General features: G+C 33.3%; 1 protein-coding gene across 5 annotated transcripts in view; it reads left to right on the plus strand.

Annotated features, from left to right (window-relative positions):
• Positions 1-13737, plus strand: part of LOC148310403 (E3 ubiquitin-protein ligase TRIM45) — a 35047-nt gene extending 21310 nt beyond the window's left edge. For all 5 annotated transcript variants that reach the window (XM_088258518.1, XM_088258515.1, XM_088258516.1 and 2 more), the window contains exons 5-9: positions 9003-9224; positions 10039-10215; positions 10857-11277; positions 11750-11988; positions 12506-13737. In XM_088258518.1, coding sequence (XP_088114644.1) covers positions 9003-9224; positions 10039-10215; positions 10857-11277; positions 11750-11988; positions 12506-12760 — 1314 coding nt within the window. In that variant the 3' untranslated portion in view covers positions 12761-13737. The remainder of the gene's footprint in view (positions 1-9002; positions 9225-10038; positions 10216-10856; positions 11278-11749; positions 11989-12505) is intronic.
• Positions 13738-15712: the final 1975 nt, after the last annotated feature.

Consider the following 15712-nt stretch of genomic DNA (forward strand, 5'->3'; position numbering starts at 1 on the left):
CTGCCGAATCAATAGCACTTGAGATTTTATATTACTTCGAAGGTATCATTTATGATTTACAATTTTATTGTATCAATCAAAGTATTTTATCACACACGAAATGTTGAAATTTTTTAAAAATTTTTTTTGGAAGAAAATAATGATATTTTAAAATGTTTGATGGTAAAGCGAGATTTAGGCCACCTACAAAAATACACAGTATGTATTTGATTTGATGATTCACAATAAAATGTATGATTAATTAATTTTTCATTTCGACAAAGAACTGTGCACGTTTTTTCCACTTGTGCATATGGCAGTCAATTCCAACGTCATGCAGCATTAGCTTGTGATAAGATTGTATTAATAACCGCTCGCTTTGTATCATACCTACCCGAGAGCAACTCTTGTGGAGAAAAAATCCATTACAATCTCACGGATTCTGAGAAAGTGGGGTGATTCATACAAATTGACTGTCGGAAGTCTGTGGTAAGGTGATGAGTCGTAAAAGATTCCAAAAATAATATACTCATTATGTATCCATAAGCTTTAAGCTTCGTATAGGGTGACCAGATTTCATATGTAAATCATATCAATACTTCTTATGACCCTTATCAGCACCTAGTAGTGAAAACAGTACCAATCAAGAAGAATATATATATATATATATATATATATATATATATATATATATATATATATATATATATATATATATATATATATATATATATATATATATATATATATATATATATATATATATATATATATGTGTGTGTGTAATATGTAAGTATATATTTTACCATTCTATATTGTCCGACATAGATGCCTGTTGTGAACTCACATGTACCGTGTCACGAGTTCGATCAATATATCTAGGAGTTCCAAAAAAAATAGCAGTGTGGTTGTCAATCATGGGTAGAAATTGGTGAATGTTACACGTGTGTAAAGTGATCACTTTACCTCAGACTTCAATATTCTTCTTCATCTATGTTAAGATTGCAGTAAATATACAGAGTAACTCCTTAGCGGAGATAATTCAGATTTATGAACAAGTATTCGGAAACACTCAAAATGTTGTAAATAAAAAAAACTGTACCTAGAAAACCAGTACGAATGGTCACCTTACCATACTAGTATATGAGGATTACTGAAACAAAGAAAACAATCGAAATAACTTAACAAAGCCTTGGCGTAAGCTGTTATTTACAACTTTATTTTTGCCAAATCTTGTCCAAAATAAATTAATAGCTGATCACGTACCTATTCCGTTAATTTATTAGGGTATTAAGATTTTTTCATTTATCTGCAAGGCAAATGAGCTATATGAATAGAATCTTAAAGTATATGCCGGGGCCTTCACAAATGTTCTCGAAAAGTTCTCAAATGAAAATTAATTTTTTTTGGTGAGAAAACATAATAAGGACAAGAATATTTTGAATCTATTTAGTACTTTTTCGTATTTTCTTCTTCTTTTCGTATCAAAAATATTCCCTATTTAAGCGATATTTCATATACATTGTTGGTATCCCCACTTGAGACGAAGGATTAGATTGATATATCATAAAGAAGAAAATAGATTGATATATCATGCGTCAAGTGTATAAACTAGTGTCTGTTATAAAAATGTTAAGTAATAATTTTCTTATCGAATTTTTATTTATTGATTTTCTTTTACAAAATACATATTTAAATAATACAAAATAGTTGGTAAATTTACAAAACATTTCAAATATAACGTTTCTACCTCTCTAATAAAGTAGATACCTGTGTTTAGAGAGGGAGTTCGTTTTACAATTTTTTTTTATAAACGAAGTAAATTAAAACAAAGTTAATTAAAAATAAACAAATAAATAAATTTGTTATTACAAAGTGAGTTAGAAAGTGAGTTTATTTAGTAGTTATCCTGTTTATTCTTTCATTAATTGATTCGGTAGTCACTTGTGGAAATATCTATCCATTTTTAATTTAAGTTTCATTTGGTAAATACCATTATTTCTTAAAATCTATTATGACACGTGTTTCGATGCATTCCTCATCATTTTCAAAGATCGTATTCTTCTTTTATTGTATTAAAAATCCTTATCTAAATAATAAATAATATTTATTGTAGGTGTCTCAACTTGAGACAAACCATCAACGATGATTTTTTTTAATGTACGAAAGAAACATATCGCTCACTCCTTTCAAGAACGTCATAAATCAAAAAATGACAATTTTCAGTTGTGCATGTTTTCGGGATGCCTAGAAAATGTACTATATCCCAGCAAAAGAGGCATATTTTTTATTTAATATTTACCCGCTACAGGGCGAACATGTTGTTTTCGCATTTTGAAGAAAAGGTATTGTTTATTTTTTTTTTTTAAATATACTAAATATTTTGCAAATGCAGAAAAAACCTTCAGGTTTTACCTAAAAAGATCTGTTGCACAGTAAAAAGTTCCATAAGTGGGTTGATATTTATTTTAAATACATTGTGTTATATTTTTAAACTTTAAAAACGTTCTCCTGAAAAATCAAGTTTTTTTATTTATGACGTTCTTGAAAGGAGTGAGCGATATGTATATATTGATATATCATATGAAGGGTGAATGATCTAATATCTGATACAATAAATAATAATAATATAATATGTAATATTTTACAACAGTTTGTGTGTTCAAATACTTGTTCACAAAATCTGGATTATCTCTAATTACAGGAGTTATTTTCATACTATTTTTTGACATCTCATTAAATGATATAAGAGTTTCTGCTCAATAAAAAGCTTCTTTTCATCTCACTAATAGATGTCTCTAGTGAAGTTCTAGTGATTCAAGAACAATGTTTTTAAATTGTTTCATATATATAGAACTTCGAAGAATTTGAGTAGTGTGGTTATCAGTAATGAGTGGAATTGGTGAATGTTATACGTGTGTAAAGTGATCACTTAAACCAGCCTATGATGGTCGTCCGCCCCGTAAATGCCCAGACTTCCATATTCTTCTTCATGTTTGATGAGATGTCAAAAAATAATATAAGTAATAATTACTGAAAAGAAAACTTTTTTCCAAAGTTTTTTTTTAAATGCATATTTACAAAAATATACAAAACGACCACTCGTCACTATGGATTAAATTAATAAAGCATCGATGTACATAATATCCACTTCTTTTGGTACCATCCGAACCGAATGATTCCATAGGGCGCTACATGAATCGCTATAGTATTACTTCGATCTTGTCTATAAAAAAGGAAGGGTTATCAGTCCTACACTCCACATTTATAGGTAAAGGAATTTAATGTGTTTAGCGGGATGCAAGTTATCTTCATCGTTAATTACATGAAGGCAAACTGATCAGTACTGTGCAGTCCAGGATATATTGAATAAATATCACAGCGAAATACCACTCATATTTATTTACATAGACCCCCCTACTGGGAATCGAACCCGGGACCTCCGACTCTGTGGAGGCAGGCAATCATATTTTAGTCATTAAAAACATACATCCATAACTCCGTCAGCTTTCTCGGAAGCTGTCAACAGTAAATCGCACCTAACTATGTCGAAAGCTCCCTTTTTAACACCTCGTCACGAAACACATAGTATTTAACTTGCAGGCAGGAATGTGTTTTTCTGCAGTTGCCGATAATGAAGCATATCACTCGTAGCCGATACACTGCAATGATATCGATCATTCGATCATAAGAGTCTAATAAATGCTTATTTTAGCTTATGGTAACTAAAAATTATCTTTTTTAATTTGAGTTTTACTTGGTGAATACCACTCTACTTAAAATCAATTGTGACATGTGTTTCGATGCATTCCGCGTCATTTTCAAACACCATACTGAAAATGCATTCGTCAAAACGATGTACGATAAATGTTCAAATGGTGATATAAGGAATGAATATAGAACTGAGAGATTATCGATTAAGCGTTTTCAAAAATTAAGAAACAAAATTAGGGTTTGGGCATGTGAAACAAATGAGTGAAGAAAGAACAGCAAAACAAATTGATGAGACAAATGTGGTTGGTCATAGAAGCAGAGGAAGTCCGAAGAAAACTTGGTATGATCAAGTATTTCAAATACTTGAAATTGGTCAGGTCAGAAGTCGAAATAATCGACGGTCATGTAAGAGGCGAAGACTGTTTGGAAAGACAGAATAGTGTGGCGTTTTATTCTTTCTCCCTACCTCTGTGAGAAGCGGCGTGATGGTTAGTTCATTAGTTTTTTTCTAATAATATACAAACATGTTTCAAGTGCTTATCAATTTTATTATTTATTTATTATTGTATTTTTATTTATTTATGGTTCACAAACAATGAAAAACATACTACAATAAATGAAATACAGTGCAATACAAATTGTTTAAATGTTTTCATCAATTAGATGAGAACACAAAAAGCTTACAGAAACAACAAAGGTGCAGGTTTAATACAAATATAAAGAATAGAAATTTGGTCGTAAAAAAGGGTAATAACAATTAAAAGTAATGAAATAAAATAAAATAAAAATAAAAATTAGAAGTAAAAATTTAAAGTGAAATTAAACTATGCTACATAAGATACAAAATTCAAGACTCCACAAGGTGAAATCAATTTGAAATTGATTTCACCAATCTGGTATTAGACCTTTAGTTATTATTATTACGAGAAAAAATGTTCAGAAGTTTTTAAGGTTATCAACCTCACTATTGTTTAGAAACATTCAAAATAGAAATACTATATTCATCATTGAAAGTGTGGAATATTTTGTACCTTTTGTTGGTTTGGCCATATTTAATGATCGCAACATTAAATTTGCTTGCCGTAAAGTGTTGCGAATTCGCAACGCTCTTGAAATGAATTATTTCCTTCGGAACATGTGCGCAAAGCTAATATTGGAATTTGAAACGTCTAAAAAGCTTTCGTTTCGTACCAAACTTGAGTGGATTGAAACGAAGCATTATTATGACCATATGCCATACGCAACGCGTGCTGTTTTAAGCGTCCAACGTCTAACAGAAAGTGATTTACAATAGTTTTAGCGAATTTAACTAAAATGTGTAATAGGTACAACTAGTGCGGGATTTACGGGCGAGTATAAGCTACACAAACTATAGCTTAAACCCTCTTTTTTCCTGGGGCCCTTAAAAAGATATCGTTAAATATATATATATATATATACTTAAATATCATCATCTTCAAATCCTTAATACATTGTTCCGCAAAGTGTGTGCCGCGGCACACTGGTGTACCATGGTGATTAGTTGGTGTGCCGCGAAACAAAGGTCTAGTTTTGTGAAAATAACAAAATTGCCCCAAATTTTGACTGCCTGTGCTCAGTTAAGTAGGCTCACATTTCGCATTAAACATAATGTTGCCATAATATGGTAAAATGAATTTTTTAATTTGGTAGGTGTACCTTGATTAGAAAAAGTTTGCGGAACACTGCCTTAGGGCACTACATCATTTAAACGCAGTTTTATCTTGATCGTTAACACATGAAGGAAAGGTGATCAGCCTTCCGCTTCAGGTACAGTCCAGGGTGATATTGAATAAATATTGCTGTGAAAAAATCACTTATATTTATTTGACCCCCCACCTAGAAATCGACTCGGGACCTTCGGTACAGTAGCCGAGCGTGTTGGCCATTACACTACGGAGGCGGACTAGCATAGAACTGAAGTAAAGTTAATGTTATCTTCACTACGTAGATAAAACGATAATTTCTGTATGTGATCGATGTTCTGGTATGTGATTACATACGGAAGTAAACATTTCAACGTCATTGTTAGATAACATTAACATTTTTATGATTCTCTTTTCGGTTACATTAATTTCATGATAATTCTGATCGAAAACCTGTTTCAAAGTGCCAAAGTCGTACTTAAGTACGTAATTTAATAAAACACTACGTAATTTAAGTATTGAATCTTGGTCCATTTTTCGTTTTTCTTTTTTTCATAATCTTACATTTACGAACCCGTCTGTTGGGACTGCCACGGATTTTTATATTCAGCTGTGTTTCTTGATACGTTGTTTTTTAGATAAGCCATCTATAATAAGCTAGGACGCTAGGAGTTTCTCATTCTTAGTTTCCTCGTTATTCATTTTCCAAGTTTAGAAAACGGCTTTCCTCAAGGTTAAAAACGTTAGCACACAAAATTTTAAGACAATCCGTACGTAAAAAATACGTTATCATGTCGTAAATACGAATTATTCGCTAGCCGAATCATTATTTTTAGCGATAAAGTCGGTGGATACAGAATTGTCCAGAAGCTAAATTCTCAAGTGACTCGTACAATGTATGTACATAAAATATAACATACATAAGTTAGTAAGAATTACAGGCATGGAACCACAGGTTTCATAATAATAAAAAAATAATTAGGATAATTTATATAGATCTATTTTCTTAAAATACTACCTCAAGGGCGCTTCTTGCAATTGGGGAAAGGAGGTGGTGAAAATGATTTAGCAAACAAATGCGTTATAGTATAGGATATTACAGCATAAACTTTGTAAAATTAATGTTTTAACATTTATGAGTTTTTAAATCATATTTTTAAAATCATATTTTCATATGGTGTACGGAGTGTGTGGAAGTTTTTGGTAAGGGAATGTAATTAACTATGAGTATTTTAATGTTTTAGAATTTAATAAACCCTGGTGATGACAAGGTTCTTGTCGAAACCAGTTGGTTACAGTGTACTTATAATAAAAAAGTGGTTAAAACAAAGTTGTATAATTTTATAAAGTTTATGAAATGTGCCACAAAGTAGGTATCTGCAAAAAACATTCAAAATATTACAGCATAGTTTTTCTCTCCAATAATACCTACTATTCCTCTATTTCCTCTTCATATAGCCTCCTCCTCTCATAAAAATCGATTTACTGCTTACCATAGTAGCTAAATTGTTAATAAATTATGTAAAAAATAAAAATAAAAAAGATAAATATTTGTGTTTTTACTATTTACAAAAATACTTCAATTTCATACTATTTCTGTGAGCCGAAGCGGCTCATTATTAGAAAAAGGTATCAAATTGTGGTAGAGTGGGTTCGAACCGAGAAACTCTGACTCAAGAGTCCGCGAAACTAACCACGGGACCACAACCCGACACAATGTAACGTAATCTTTGTACTGTGTACAATATTTTGAGTGTGTCCAAATACTTGTTCACAATTCTGGATTATCTCCAATTAGGAGTTTTTCTCATATTATTTTTATGACATCTCAAAATGAAGAAGAATATGGATGTCTGGTCATTTACGGGGCTTACGACCGTCATAGGCCGGTTTAAGTGATCACTTTACTCTCGTGTAACATTCACCGATTCTACCCATGATGATTCAGATTGGCCGCGTATACTGGCTATCTGGTCCAAAATATTTAAGATATTTTTTCAGTTTTTCAAGATTTTTCCGAATCCAAAGAAAAATATCGACGGGGAAGGAGAATTTATGATCCGATTTATTTCAAATTATCTGAATTCTATTTCAAAATTATGTTTTGACGCTTAATGTAGCGACCGCCTCTTCTCCCAGGCCTTATGCTGACACCCATTTTCCTTATTCCGTTATTTCAATGTCATTCAAAAATAATCTCATATTACGAGTAAGTATAATATAACGCAAAACTTTTTGTATTAAAAGGCTTCCTTGCGTGTCTGAAGGTGCCCTACTTTCCATTTTACACTATTATCCGAGTAAATAATACATTCTATGATAGAATTATCATACCATCATAGCTTGACTCCATATCCAATAGCTCTTTTTATTTATTATACATAAGTAATTTAAAAAAAAAAATTATTCAATAAATAAATCAGATGTTGCCTAAAACTCGCATATGAAAGAAGGTGTCAATTGATGAATATGTATTGACAACTTCCGAAATTTGAATAATGGTTGTCAATCGTGGTTAGAATTGTGAATGTTACACGTGTGTAAAGGGCAAACTAGCGTATGACAGGTCGTAAGCCCTGTAAATACCCAAACTTATTTATTCTTCTTGAATGTTGAGATAGATATATACAGGGTTATTGGTAACTCGATGTATTCCCGGCAGGACGAGGTAGGGGTATGCAAATGCAAGAAATTTAAGTATGACGATGTATGGCTAAACTGACCATTTATTTTTGTCCTCAAAACGATGCATGACTAAACTGACCATTTATTTTTATCCTCAAAACGGGACATCTACCAATTTTTACGTAATAGTATACATATTCAAGAAAATACGTATTTTTCCATAGTTTTTATATGTTAATAAAAAGAAAAGGAATGTTGATATAGAAAATAAGAGGTAAATAAATAATATAAATATGAAAAATTATGTTGTTTTATTATTTATATAAAGAGTCGGCGGTCTTACAAATTAGTTAGTCTTTGCACATGACTCACCAGCCACCTTAAAAATCGTTACCGTGTGTTGCTCTTCTTTTGAAAACGGGACATTTTGACGTCCCGAAACTTGGGGACAACGGGACAGGCTATTTAAAAACGGGACGTTCCCTTTCGAAACGGGACGTATGTTAATAGTTTTTGAGATATTTAGAATTTAGTGATTTCATGAAAATTACCCATTTTTGAGCGTTAGTGACAGAATGTAAAAAAATGGCTAATTGAATGCCATTTTTTTTGTTATTGGTAGATGACTGAATAAGGAATAAAATACCAAAAAACAGTTATAATTTGACTACTATGACCAATAGTGTTTTTCATTTTAATAATAGTATTTACGTTACATGCTAAAACATTTTTTCTTTAAAATATCTTCATGGTACGTAAATTTCATGAAGAAATTTTTTTTCGTCTTAAAAGAACCCACAAAAAAGTCGGACATCAATTATTGCACTCTCGTAAAGGTTAATTGTAAATTTTCCAAGGCCGCTTCTGTTGCATCTAATAATAATTTACGATTAAGGTACTTTTTATTTGATTTTTTCTATTTAATTTATAATTTAACCATTTGCATGATAAATTAGTTCTTTTATTATTTTACACACAATACTTTATTACCACTGTTCGATTTTCAAAATTGTTTTCCAGGCCCAGAGCCGTTGCACCACATGTCTGATCAGCTTGTGTGGCGGTTGCGGAGTCGCGCACGTGCGCGCAGGCGCCATCCCGGGGGCCGGAGCCGCGGCGCACCACGCGCTCTTGCCGCTGGCGGACGCGGCGCGCCGCGGGGCTCTCACCCTGCGCAGGCAGCCGCTCTGTGCGAGACACCCCGACAACGAGCTCAAACTCTTCTGCTCAACCTGTTGCCAGGTCAGGTCCCGATAATAAAAAAGTACCTAACGTCCAACTGACTCTGAGATCTAAGTACGCCTAATGGCAACACCGCTTATCATGGCCCTACTCAGGCTTCAACTTTTACAAGTTTGATAGTCAGGGATGGCGAATGAGGGGCCTGAAGAGAAATTATCTAACCCGCTTGAACTTTTATAGATATTATTGTTTTTATTTAAAGCTTTCATTTCTTCTTCCCTCTTTTCCCGTGTTCGCTCTCCAAGTCACTCTGTCACACGCCATCTTCATTCAAAAAAATTGCTTAGCAAGAGCAGATCTATCAGGAAGCCTAGATGCTTCTGTATCAGATCTGGGCATGCGGTGGGACAGCTTTCAATGCCATCTCCTCCCTTCTTTCCAGGTCAGTCCGGCATCCTGAAGTTCCGCTGAGTATAGTCGATAAATGGTCGTCAGTGGCCTTCCGGAATCCTCCGGGTCGGAAGAAGAGATATGAGGCATTCTAATGACATGTTCCAACCATATCCATGTTCTCCTCTTCAGGACTTCCAGTATGAGGGGCTGTTGGGTTCTTCTCCTTACGCCCTCACTCCTGACGAAGTCAAACTACTATTTTCAAAACTGACGAAGTCAAACTCCTATTTTTAAAACTTACTAGTTAGAAGTTAAAAGCTTTCACAAAAGAATAAATATTTCTATATATTAATAAATAAATATTTCATAAAAGAATCGACATTGCAGGAGGCTAATTCTCTTAAAAACAGGCCACAAGCCCTGCACTAAGAAGACTAATGCTCTGTTTTTTACCTAACTTGTGATTTAATTCTTGTTATAGGTGATCTGTAGAGATTGCTGTTTAATGTTACACAATGGACATTCCTTTGATCCGGTTTCGAGGGCTGCCGAGTCCTATATTAGGACCATTAGAGAAGCCGTAGATAGAGTAAAGCCAGTTGTTCGGCAGACAACTACGGCACTAGAGAAGTTACATATAGCTGGGAAGAGAATACAGGTTATTACTACAATTTCCTATAATCATTTCATTTCCTTTATGGTTGAGAAACATACTAGTGCTCTGTTCTAGTGTAAGTTTGTAAGCTGTTAATATTACTGCCCATATCCCTATTCGGAATGATCACATTATAAACTTAATACATCTCTTTCTGTCTCACTATCTCACTCACACACTAAATTGTACCAATATAACACTAAACAATCAAATAAATTTAAATCTCCTTACACAAATGCAAGATCCAACCCAACAACGAATCATCATCAATTTTACAATAAGATATAAGAATTGATGTGCTGCCATCTGTCCGTTAAAAGTGATCATTCAAATTAGCATATGACAGCTCAAAAATCCTGCAAATTTGATTCCCACCAATTGCAAAATGAATTCCTTTAAAAAAAATTAAATGGTTTGGGTATTTGTAATGTATTTTTCACATTAACCTTTCCTATCCTTACTATCTTACCTGCAGATAAGCTGCTAAAAGATAGAAGCTTCGCAGGTTATTCCTGAGAAATTAAAATTTTGCTTTTATAATATAACTAAACAACACAACATCAATTTTTTTAAATTAGTTACTCAGAAAAGCAAATGTTATGTTTGTCGCTTTACGTATCTAAAGTTGATATATATGTTTTCAGATAAAGAGTGGAGTGGTTCAAGAAGATGTAGAGCAGTTCATAGATTCCTATATCAGAGCTGTCGAAGAACACAGACAAACGTTACAAATACAAGTCCTAAAAGCCCGAGATGTCAAAATACAGGCACTAGCCAGCCAGAGATTAGAGTTAGAGAAGAGGGCAGAAAATGTCAGTGATGCTGTCAAGTTTGCTGAAGACATCCTTTCCGAGGGGACTGATGTGGAGGTCTTGAGTTTTGTTGGTCCGCTGCTCAGGAGGCTGGAGTGGTGTTCTAATACAGATGGATTACTGGAATCCAAAGCCTCAGAGGATCTAGAGCTAGTCAAGGAAAAGAAGACACCACTGTATGGAAATATTCAACTGTATGGTGTAATCTCTACTCAAGGAGTGGATGCAAGTTTTTGTGTCATTGATCCTGAAGGTGCTTATTTTTTCTTCTTCTAAACCTAATCTGCACACAATGATCCGTAAACGCAATGTTATATTATTAATTAATTATGCGTAGGCAAGGCGATTGGCCCAGCCCCTCAGGTTGATATGAAATAAATATAAGAATGAAAAATTACATTGATATATTTTGAGCCCCTGGAAATCCAACCCAAGACCTTTAACATGGAAACCGAACGTTTTAACCACTACACTATGAAGGCGGACAAATATGAATTAAATTGGAGTAATATTAATCTTCCTTTACTTTATTTTTAACCAACATCCATTGGTGCATAGTAAATTGATACATAGTTATCTGAACTTCTGTTTTTGTGCTTCACATATCTGTGCAAAGTATAGAAAGACTCCGCTTAACACGGGAGATATTTTCCAGTAAGTACCAGAACTTACTGGAAAATATTAGACAAGCTTCTTTAGAGAGAATTACATGTGTACATTTCCAGGTTTCCGGGGCATCAGAGTCCACCGCCGGCATGAGATGGCGCTAGAGACTCGAGATTCCACCAATCAGGTGGTGTGCGGGGGTGGAGCACGCGTTTGGGGGGCCCTGCGTCGGGCAGGCGTGCGTCCCCACTCCATCACAACACAGGACAGGAAGGATGGAACATATCTTCTGTCCTTTGTACCTGATGTTCCGGGACCCTACCAGCTCGCTGTGCTTGTCAATGGAAAACCTATCAAGGTGTGCTTTAAAAATAAAATTCTGCAATTTGTTACCCAGCCCTTACTACTATATAGTGACCAAGTTTTGCCGAATCGGTTAGTAAAGATCTAAAGATTACCTAATCTTTCTGATATCATCAAAATAGTTGATTTTGTCATTTCTGCTGTAATGATCAAGTTGCTTTCCATCATTTCCAAATTCCATTTCCATGGATCTGAACTCTAATGGTTCTTATAGATTAAGAAATATAGGGGGCCCAAGCTTTTATATTCATCCTTTTGGAATAAAATGTTATTGAGTTATTGAAATATCAAAAATAATGCAAGAAAAATATTTTACATTGAAGATTATATTATATTTTACTGCCTTGATTATATTTAAATTTTCTAGAATAATAAGATGTTATGTGGGATAAAAGATGTCTCACAGCATAAATGTGGCTGTAATTAACTTTTCTCTTTTACTTTGCAACAAATTTGTATTTTTTGTTTTCAATTATGGATATTGAGCGACGGAATTATAATTTTTTATCTAGAACAGTCCATTTAACCTGGTGGCCCGAGAGCAGCGGCCTCATTCGGGCAAGTTCCACTGCTGCACATTCTGCTCTTCGAGTGGGAGCCGCGCGGCAGGGTGTGCATGCGGGGGCGCGGGGCGTATGGCGGGCGGGTACCGAGGCTGCGGACACGGCCACCCGGGGCATCCGGGGGCTCGCCACTGGTCCTGTTGCGCCAGCACTGACCAACACGCCGAGTGCACCAACACTACCACCTACCAGTTCTCATTGTGATTCCTGAACTATTCTTATTTACTTACATCAGCCTTCTTCTTGTGTCCAGTATTGAACAAAAGCCTCCCTCTTGGACGTCCACAGTTTTCTGTTGGACGTGACTCTCTTCCAGTGTAGGAATCTCTTTTTTAATGTCATTGGACCATCTTGTCTGAGGCCTACCCACGCTTCTGCGTCCTGTTCTAGGCCTCCAGTCAAGCTCCTTTCTTGTCTATCTATCCTCAGACATACATATATGGATGTAAAAACCTGGCATTGTAGCCTAACACTTTAACCAGTAAACTCTGGAGGCAGGCTACTTCACCAATTCAAATAATTTCATTTGGATTGTGGATTCACGGAATATGTTACTTTATACTGTACCTAAATTTATTTGATTGGTAGAATCGTCTACTACACAATTACCAGCTTTATTGTGATTCTGTAAGTAACTAAATTCATAATTATTTGATATCACTTATATTACATATTACAAAATTGGTTAATATTGGTCTCGCTAAACTTTTTCAGAGGACTTATTTTTTATATTATGTTCTTATAAATTCGGTAAGAGCACAATGCAATACTAAATATCGTTCTTTTTGCCTTAATAGACTCAACCGTTCCAAGACAAAACCAATTTATAATTTTTTTTCAAAATAATTTATTATGTAGGAAATTGTCAGAATCAATTGACAAATCGCTCACTCCTTTCAACAACGTCATAAATCAAAAATTTTTAATTTTCAGTTGTGTATGTTTTCGGAATGCCCAGAAAATATACTATATCTGAATAAAAGCGGCATATTTTTAACTGAATATTTATTCGCTTCAGGGCAAAAAGTGTTGTTATTGAATTTTGAAGAAAAGGAATTGTTTAATTATTTTTTTTAAATATACTAAAGATTTTTCAAATGGAGAAAAAACCTTAAGGTTTTACCTAAAAAGATCTGTTGCACAGTAAATAGTTCAATAAGTAGCTTGATATTTATTTTTAATACATTAATTTACACTGACACTCTCTTTATCATTCACCGTTCACTTATATTTATTTGAATACAAAAAATATAATGAAATGGCGATTCCAAATATGTTCCTTAAATTGACATTCTTCTTATCATTCATCGTTCACTTATATTTATTCAAATATGGAAATTGTAATGAAATAGCAATTTAAAATAACAATGATACTCTTCTTATCATTCATTGTTTATTTTATGTATATTAATACCACTTTCAGCACTACTTCATGCCCACCGGTTTAGAAATAACTATTTCATCATCAGGTCAAATTTAGATTGCAAACTTCTCATTTTCAACCCAAAAAAAAAATGAAAATCTACAAAAAAATAATGTTTTTTTTATGTTATGAAAGTTACTTTTATTGATATTGTAAGAAAGATGAAGATGACATTTTATTATATATTTAAACTTTAATAACGATTTCCTGGAAAATCAAGTTTTTTGATATATGATGTTGTTGAAAGGAGTGAGCGAAATGAGAGAATTTGGTAACATGAAATATTTATGAATAAAATATTGATTGTTTGGACTTGACAAAAGTTGCCTGATAAATTTATCTTATTAAACTACTCCATGATGTTTAAAAAACAATAACCGCTATACTATTAGCCTAAATGAAGTACCCAGAAGTAAAGTATAATGTAACAATGTCTTATCTAATTTCCCTTTTTCATCCAAATTATTTTCATCCACACAGGCAATTCTTTAACCTCGTGAAAGATCAAAAAAGTAAGGGATAAGATTTCATCATTAGCAGGCAATTAAGATTTATATTTAAAAATATATTGTATACAATTATGTAAATACGTACTTCAGAAAGAGCATTCAATCATGAGAAGAGTGCCAGTTTTAGATATTATATAAAATTAAAACATTTAAAAATATTGGACATAAAAAATTCTTTTAAACATAGATAAAAAAATTAATGTTATTGGATTTATTTTGAAATGTTTTACTTTGACATTTCAAGTGTTTAATTTTATAAATGAACATTTTAATCAAGTGATCGAGTGAGGTAAGAAGTATGCACTAAGATTACTATGATAAATAATGACATAGATCAATTCGTTTGTTAATTTTTATTTATTTATTTGTTATGAAATACAAGGCATACATAATACAGATACAGATACAGATACCAACAGAATATAAAATCATTTTAATTCAAAATAATAAATACGGATATGCAATGACCTACCCCATAAACTAAAGAATAAGTAAAATAAACACTATAAAAAATTGTTTTATTATTTACAAATTTTAATAGCTGAATATGATAAATACTGTTTCAATAACTCCTACCGAATTTAACAAATAGTGACTGTAAATTTATCTACCTTCTTGTTCTTAAAAACACACAAAGGTGTGTCATTTCAGGTCCCCCTAATGTCGACTATTACTTAACAGCTTTGATGCCAACCTGCCAACACATGCCAAACCCTTAGGTTTGGTTAGTCAAAGAAATATTAAAGTGCAAGTCCGCACAAGTGCGGAGTCAGCACCCCGCACATGAAGGGGTTGGCTGTTAAGAGTAATTTTCCCAGTCTTGGGCAGCTCTTTATCTGCCTATGTACCGTGTATTTAAAAATAAAATGATAATTTATGTACCTACTTTTGTGTTTTTATTTTTTATTACATTTTTTTTTATATGAATAAATACACCTTATTAGGTGCACCATTGTGTGTAAGGACAAGTAAAGTGATGCCTTACATAACAAACGCTGCACACATCCTGTTCATCCATTACACGACTCACACAACGTACCTCGCTTCATATAATGGACTGTATCGTATTTTATCTTGCCACTCGAACACTTCAAGGTCGCACGCAGCCTCATTAGCTCGAAAGCTAGAATTAGAGGTAGAGGAGGAGGATGTAAAAAAGCTTATTGTAGAACACCAAATAGAACCCCAGGCACTTCTAATCCAGCAATATGATAAGCTCAAAGA

Source organism: Brachycentrus maculatus, unplaced genomic scaffold (assembly GCF_059751285.1).
Source record: "Brachycentrus maculatus isolate JH-2025_06_01 unplaced genomic scaffold, ASM5975128v1 h1tg000097l, whole genome shotgun sequence".
NCBI lineage: Eukaryota > Metazoa > Arthropoda > Insecta > Trichoptera > Brachycentridae > Brachycentrus > Brachycentrus maculatus.